The 8,343-nt window shown below is 48.7% G+C and overlaps 1 protein-coding gene across 1 annotated transcript; it reads left to right on the top strand.

The window, feature by feature from the left end:
- Positions 1-6,723: 6,723 nt before the first annotated feature.
- Positions 6,724-7,833, top strand: LOC135562532 (uncharacterized). The gene has a single exon (XM_065005032.1). The coding sequence runs from the start codon at positions 6,724-6,726 to the stop codon at positions 7,831-7,833; it is 1,110 nt and encodes a 369-aa protein (XP_064861104.1).
- The last annotated feature ends 510 nt before the right edge of the window (positions 7,834-8,343 follow it).

Consider the following 8,343-nt stretch of genomic DNA (forward strand, 5'->3'; position numbering starts at 1 on the left):
GGGTAATGTTGAGAGAGCTTGGTAAATACAGCACATTGTTGAAGACGTGGTTTAGGGAATGTGAAGATGAAGAAACATGCTTGTAGTTTTGACAACATGTTGATCAGAGACCAAGAGAACCAGCATGTGACTTCCTGTTAACATAACAGTTCCTATTGATTTTAGAGAATGGCGCCGGTGGGGATGGCCGCCGTTTTACGGGCTCCTGAACTCTGCATTGTTGGTTAAGGGCTCGTGAGTAAGTATTTCACGGTAAGGTCTGCTGACAGTTGCACTGTTGTATTTGGAGCATGTGACAAATAATTATTTGATTTCATGTTGTCTACTCTATCATGCATTAATAATGAATTGATTAATCAGATGTATTTTAACGAGTGGAAACAATTCAAGTTACAAAGGATGTGCTTAAAATCATAAGAACATTTGAAAGTCACACAATGCCAAACATACCTGGAACCTGATGACCGCTGGTACACCTAAGCACCAGACATAGTGGTAGGGTGACAGGGCCTGGAGTGAATTGTGTGTGTGTGTCGTCTGCATGCGCATCCGTGCATGTGTGTGTCTGCCGTGTATGTGTCTGCGTCTTTGTGTGTGTGTGTTATCACATGATGTGTGTTGAGGTTGTCTGGGAGATTCCTCTGGGCTGTAAAGTGGGCGCCATGGCTCTCCTAAGACCCTGAGGAGCTGTCAGTCAAAGACATGAAATATTCAGCAGGCCTTTATCTCTGGCACCGGGGGGCGCTGGGCAGAGTGAAGGCGCCAAACTACCTGCCTACCTCTCTCACTCTCTCGCAATATGTTTCTCTCTTTCTACCTCGTCTTTTCTCTCTTTCTACCTCGTCTTTTCTCTTTTTGTCTCTATTTCTCTACTTCTTGTCTTTATAGTAATTTCACCCCTATCTCACCCTCTTCTCTCTTTCACTCTCTTTACCCCAATCTCACCCTCCTCTCTTTCACTCTCTTTGCCCCATCTCACCCTCCTCTCTCTTTCACTCTCTTTGCCCCTATCTCACCCTCCTCTCTTTCACTCTATTTACCCCAATCTCACCCTCTTCTCGCTTTCACTCTCTTTACCCCAATCTCACCCTCCTCTCTTTCACTCTCTTTGCCCCTATCTCACCATCTTCTCTCTTTCACTCTCTTTGCCCCTATCTCACCCTCCTCTCTTTCACTCTCTTTACCCCAATCTCACCCTCTTCTCGCTTTCACTCTCTTTACCCCAATCTCACCCTCCTCTCTTTCTCTCTTTCTTCTCACTCTCTCTCTTTGCCCCTATCTCACCCTCTTCTCTCTTTCACTCTCTTTTCCCCTATCTCACCACTCTCTTTCCTCTTCTCTCTTTCACTCTCTTTACCCCAATCTCACCCTCCTCTCTTTCACTCTCTCTCTTTGCCCCCTATCTCACCCTCTCTTTCTCTTTGCCCCATCTTTCTCTCTTTCACTCTCTTTGCCCCATCTCACCCTCTCTCTCTCTTTCACTTCTTTGCCCCATCTCACCCTCCTCCCTTTCACTCTCTTTGCCCCATCTCACCCTCCTCTCTTTCACTCTCTTTGCCCCTATCTCACCCTCCTCTCTTTCACTCTATTTACCCCTATCTCACCCTCTTCTCTCTCTTTACCCCAATCTCACCCTCCTCTCTTTCACTCTCTTTGCCCCTATCTCACCATCTCTTTTCACTCTCTTTGCCCCTATCTCATCTTTTTCACCCTCTTCTCTCTTTCCAATTCACCCTCCTCTCTTTGCCCCATCTCACCCTCTCTCTTTTCTCTTTCACTCTCTTTGCCCCTATCTCACCCTCACCCTCTTCTCTCTTTCACTCTCTTTGCCCCATCTCACCCTCCTCTCTCTTTCACTCTCTTTGCCCCATCTCACCCTCTTCTCTCTTTCACTCTCTTTGCCCCATCTCACCCTCCTCTCTCTTTCACTCTCTTTGCCCCCATCTCACCCTCCTCTCTCTTTCACTCTCTTTGCCCCATCTCACCCTCTTCTCTCTTTCACTCTCTTTGCCCCATCTCACCCTCCTCTCTCTTTCACTCTCTTTGCCCCATCTCACCCTCTTATCTCTTTCACTCTCTTTGCCCCTATCTCACCCTCCTCTCTCTTTCACTCTCTTTGCCCCTATCTCACCCTCTTCTCTCTTTCACTCTCTTTCTCCCTATGTGTCTTCAGGGCATTAGGAGAGATGTGGTTTTCTGTGTGTGCACTTGTGTGTGTGTGTGGTATCTTGCAAACCATGAGTGTGTGTGTGTGGTCAGGGACCATTCAGTCAGTGTGTGAGATCCCTCCACCACAGACTGCCACCGTGGAGCAAAAACAACAGCCTGAGGTGAGCAGATAAAGGCTGCCTCCCTCCTCCCTCTCTCCCTCCGTCTCAATCTCTCTCGCCTTTTCTCGGGCCTCCCTTCATTTCTCTCCCTCTCCATCCCTCCCTTGTTGTCTGTGATGGTATCTATGCATGACTGTCATGCACCATGGAACAATAAATTGGGATTTTCCTGGGGACTACCTCATATAGAGAGGTATGAGGCTTAGCTCTGACAACTGGGGATTAGAGAAGTGCTACTGTTGTTATGACAGAAGCCATGTTCTTGTTGTCAGTTAGTCTCACACAAAATCCTGGCATATTTCACGTGGAAAAAAATAGACAGATAAAATTGTAGAGACTCATTCTTTCAGCCTGGCCTCAGAGACATACAATATGTACATTATGTAATAGTCTAGTTACGATTAAAAATGAAAGTAGGGAGGATGGTCGAGAGGATGGTCGAGAGGATGGTCTAGAGCAGGGGTGTCAAAGTCAAATGGACGGAGGGCCAAATAAAAAAATCAGCTACAAGACGAGGACTGTTCGAATGTTCATTGAAAAATTTTTAAATGACGCATATAGTCTAGTGAACCTAATTGAACCTACTGAAAACCTAACAAATATATTACAATATGATCAGATAAATAAAGCAATATTTTCTTATGGCTCTGTCAGTAATCTTTAATTTTCAACAGACACAAAAGACAAATTTCTTTATATAAATATCCCCATAACATGAACATTAAATGAAAGAAACCGTATTCAAGGCACCATCAGTAGACTATATTTTCTATTTTAGCAAAAGTGGGCTAAATTTACTTCAAAGAAAAAACAATAATAGCAATTTTCTATCATCCACTCAACTGAAATATTTTTAAAATATAATTGGATTGAAATACAAAAATAAAGTGCAAAAATCTATTAATCAAAAACAACACTTTGTTTAAGGAGAAGTAACATGCAGTGAAAACAAATATTAAATTTTAACTTTTAAACTTGAACTGAGTAAAAACTCTAAATATGTGATTGCACAGTAATGTTCACTTGTTTGAGGTTGAGGTGATACTTGGTGGTGTCCCATCTTTTCCACAAGTTCATCAATGTTCGGGGTAAGGCTCTGAGCTGAAGAAATCCTCAGAATTGAGTGGAGGTGTTCAGCAGTAAGTCGACTTCTGTGTGATGTTTTGTTCAGGTTCATCAAAGAAAACAGTTGTTCACACAGGTATGTGCTGCCAAACATAGACAACGTTTGAGCAGCCTGGATGCGCAGCTGGGGCATTGTGCCGGGGAGGAAACGGGCGAACTCCGCAGCACCCACTGCCGCATATTTTGCCCTCAGTGCATCATTGCATTGGAGGTCAATCAACTCCATTTGGAGGTTTGGTGGTGAGCTTTCCACGTCAACAGCAAATGGGTTACCGAGCAGTTCCAACCTGCTTTTTGTGCTTCAAAGTCAGCAAATCGGCCGAAAGTCAGCGGCAAGCATACCTATTTTATCAGCCAACTGTGTGCTCGGGAACGCACTCAGAGCTTCTCTTTCATGGTCTGGCAGCTGGGAAAGTGGCTCAAATTTTCTTCCGCATCTGCGTCTCCCACAGAGTCAGTTTGGTTTTAAATGCCTTCACTGTACTGTACATATCAGAGATGACACGATCCCGACCCTGCAGCTGCAAGTTTATTGCATTCAGATGACTATTAATGTCACACAGAAAAGCCATTTCACACAGAAACATTTCGTCTCGGAGTTGTGTTGTGTCTTTCCCTTTGCTGTCCAAGAACAGACAAATCTCTCACGAAGCTCGAAACATCTTTGAAGCACCTTTCCCTGGCTTAGCCATCGCACCTCTGTGTGATAAGGCAAATCACCATGCTCCGTTTCTAACTCCGTCAGAAATGCCTTGAACTGGCGGTGATTCAAACCTTTGGCTCTGATAAAGTTAACTGTGCGCGTGATGATGCTCATTACATGCTCCATTTTCAAGGCTTTACCGCACAACGCTTCCTGGTGTATGATACAATGATAAGCTGTCAGCTCACCTGTCGCGTTTTCCTCTTGCATCTTTTCCCGTATCTTCGCCACCAGTCCGCTCCTGTGTCCCACATCGCAGGTGCTCCGTCGGGTTGTCAAACCCACGAGTTTTTCCCAAGGCAGCTCCATCTCATTTACACATCTTGACACCTCTTCATACAAATCATGCCCCGTAGTTGTGCCATGCATAGGACGTAAAGCCAAAAACTCTCTGTCACGCTTAGGTTGAGTCCTCCGCGGATGAAAATTGACAACTGGGCAATGTCAGAAATGTCGGTGCTCTCATCCACAGCCAAGGAATATGCAATAAAATCTTTTCCCTTTTTCACAAGCTGCTCTTTTAGATTGATGGACAACTGGTCTACTCTCTCGGCAATGGTGTTTCTGCTCAGACTCACATTTAAAAAGAGTTGCCTTTTTTCTGGGCAAACTTCGTCACAAACTTTAATCATGCAGTTTTTGATGAAATCCCCCTCCGTAAATGGCCGGGCTGATTTAGCGATCTCTTCTACAAATAAAACTGGCCTTGACAGCAGCCTGGCCTTGTGATTTGGCTTTTTTGAACAGAGCCTGTCGAGATTTGAGGCCTCGTTTTAATTCCTCTGCCTTTTGTAGCCTTTGTTCCATGTCCATATTCTTGTTTTTGTCCGCGTGTTTCGTTTCATAATGTCGTCTCAGATTATACTCTTTCAGTACCGCCACACTTTCTCCACACAGAAGACACACAGGTTTTCCAGCTACCTTCGTGAACATATACTCCGACTCCACCTTGTTTGAAACCCCGGTTCTCAGTATCCACCTTCCGTTTTGCCATTTTTGATGGGTATCTGAAAGTTAATTTTACTGTGATGCTGACGACTGCTGTGCCAATAAATATTGAAATGAAGCAGCCTACTGCTCGGTGCGTCACCTTTGCATTGTGGGAAATGTAGTATTGGTGCGTGTAAAAGATCTGCGGGCTGCCGGCTTGCTGCGGGCCGGTTCTAATAATAAATCAAGATCATCCCAGGGGCCGTAAAAAACCTTCTTGCGGGCCGGATGTGGCCCGCGGGCCTTGACTCTGACATATGTGGTCTAGAGGATGGTCGAGAGAATGGGTTGGTGTAATCCGCTACCGTCTAACATGTTCCACCTGCTATGTAAATTGACCCAATCTTTGTTGTTTTCATTCTCCTAACCTTTGTCATTAGTTCCACTAACAGCCAACGTAATTCTCATTTGTTATTATGGCAACAAGCAACCTGGTCTCCAATTCATATGCTATTGTATGACCGGGTAATATGTATAATACTATACGTCCTCTAATTGGTATGATATCGTACGACCGCTATTCTATTCATAATGTAACGTAACATTTCATACTCAACGGAGTGTTACAAATTTACATACAGAATGATACGAATTGCCCTGAGACCACATTGATTCTTTAGACTCAAACAGATTTGCCATGTATGTAATATAATGTACAGGGATCACACCCTCAATTTCTTTATGGATAACTACTGTACACCTCTTTACCCCAAAGGATATCACCTTCATGGGCAAGTTTAACGGGTATTAATTTATATTAATTCCATAGCTCTATGTGCTGTAATTTGATCAGGCTTTACTGTGCTGTAGCCAACTGTACGGGATCAGCTAGTCTGTTACTGCACATATAGCAATAGAGGCAGTATGCGCTGAGTACTCAAATCCAGGAGAGTCTATGGATGGCGCCACCATTAGTCCAATCTCCCCCAGCCCCTACCCTCTGTGGAACACTCAGGCCCAGGGTGCCGGAATTACACCCAGCACCCAGCGAGACAACAGATCAATGGGCCGATTGGGCAGCTCTTCCCTGTATTGATAGAGCCACTTGGGCTCCAGAAGTGGCCATTAATCCCAGCAGTTTATCAGTTTATCAGGACCCTGCCGGCTACAATCTAGACACATCTACACAAACAGACGCACAGGCAGCTACCCACTTGCACACACACACACGCACATGCACACGCGCACGCGCACACGCACACGCACACGCACACACACACACACACACACACACACACACACACACACACACACACACACACACACACACACACACACACACACACACACACACACACACACACACACACACACACCCTTCACCCCAGCCCACCTCTCATCCCTTTTCCAGAACGCGGCGTCAATTGCATTACCTCGGGTGTTAGTGTGGCTATAGTGTTGCCTTGTTTTAGCCGCGCGGCTGTAATCGTATCCAGTGGCCTGCTTGGCCCGGGCTGCTATGGCAGACATTGAGTCTGACCAAGCGTGGCATTGATTCTAATGGGCTTTTTAGGACCCTAATGATGGGAATCTGTTCACGCCTCACTTGTCTCGCCTAATTAAGCTGCAGAAACAATGAGTCCATTCACACTGGCTCATGTTACCTTTCTCCCATCTGCTTCTATTTCTTCCCACCCCACCCCAACACCAGCCGAGCTCCCAGCTCCCAGCCAAGCTCCCAGCCCAGGACCCAGCCTAGCGTCCAGCCCCCGGCCCAGCTCTTGGCCCAGCTCCCAGCCCAGTGCCCAGCTCCCGGCCCAGCTCCCAGCCCAGCTCCCGGCCCAGCACCCAGCCCAGCCTCCAGCTCCCAGGCCAGCTCCCAGCCCAGCACCCAGCCCAGTGTCCAGCTCCCAGCCCAGCTCCCAGCCCAGCACCCAGCCCAGCGTCCAGCACCCAGCCCAGCTCCCAGCCCAGCACCCAGCCCAGCACCCAGCCCAGTGTCCAGCTCCCGGCCCAGCTCCCAGCCCAGCTCTCAGCCCAGCACCCAGCCCAGCGTCCAGCTCCCGGCCCAGCTCCCAGCCCAGCTCCCATCCTAGCGCCCAGCACCCAACCCAGCGCCCAGCACCCAGCCCAGCGTCCAGCTCCCAGCCCAGCTCCCAGCTCAGCACCCAGCCCAGCGTCCAGCTCCCAGCCCAGCACCCAGCCCAGTGTCCAGCTCCCGGCCCAGCTCCCAGCCCAGCTCCCAGCCCAGCACCCAGCCCAGCGTCCAGCTCCCGGCCCAGCTCCCAGCCCAGCTCCCATCCTAGCGCCCAGCACCCAGCCCAGCGCCCAGCACCCAGCCCAGCGTCCAGCTCCCGGCCCAGCTTCCAGCCCAGCTCCCAGCCCAGCTCCCAGCCCAGCGTCCAGCTCCCAGCCAAGCTCCCAGCCCAGCACCCAGCCCAGCGTCCAGCTCCCGGCCCAGCTCCCAGCCCAGCTCCCAGCCCAGCTCCCAGCCCAGCTCCCAGCCCAGCACCCAGCCCAGCGTCCAGCTCCCAGCCCAGCTCCCAGCTCAGCACCCAGCCCAGCGTCCAGCTCCCAGCCCAGCACCCAGCCCAGCACCCAGCCCAGCACCCAGTGTCCAGCTCCCGGCCCAGCTCCCAGCCCAGCTCCCAGCCCAGCTCCCAGCCCAGCACCCAGCCCAGCGTCCAGCCCAGCGCCCAGCACCCAGCCCAGCGTCCAGCTCCCAGCCAGCCATCAACAGGATGAGACTCTGGAGCCACTACCATCCCCAGCTGTCGTCCATATATTTAACAACTCATAACGCTGTTGGTGTTTTAATTTTTCCAGATATTTTTGTCTTCAAGCACTTTCCATTGAACAACACCCTGGCTGGTTGAAACGATTGCCCAATTTCCTCCTAAACTGTCAACTGTAACTTATTGTCTCTATTCAAATTCTTCCATGGGTGATTCACTTGGAGATAAAGGCCTCGCACCACATTCCACTCAGGGATGTTTGTGTACATTTGCTTTTAGCAGGGCACTTAACTCACAGGGTTAGATCTATAACACGATAATGGCTGGGCGGGTGAAGGCAATGGTTCCTGTGACTTCAGATCAACAGAGATAGATACCTTTACTTTGTCTGGGGCTGGGACATAGGAGTGTGAGTGTGGCTGTGTGGAGGCACTAACACATTACCTGTTGTGTTCTATAAGGATGCTTGTTCGTTTTTGGATGAAAGGTGTCTGTCTGATGCAAAGGAGCACTAGTAAGT

The sequence above is a fragment of the Oncorhynchus nerka genome, linkage group LG19, assembly GCF_034236695.1.
Source record: "Oncorhynchus nerka isolate Pitt River linkage group LG19, Oner_Uvic_2.0, whole genome shotgun sequence".
Classification (NCBI taxonomy): Eukaryota; Metazoa; Chordata; class Actinopteri; order Salmoniformes; family Salmonidae; genus Oncorhynchus; species Oncorhynchus nerka.

Excerpts from the sequence above, each read along its gene's own strand:
- LOC135562532 (XM_065005032.1), top strand. The coding sequence starts at position 6,724 with ATGAGTCCATTCACACTGGCTCATGTTACCTTTCTCCCATCTGCTTCT.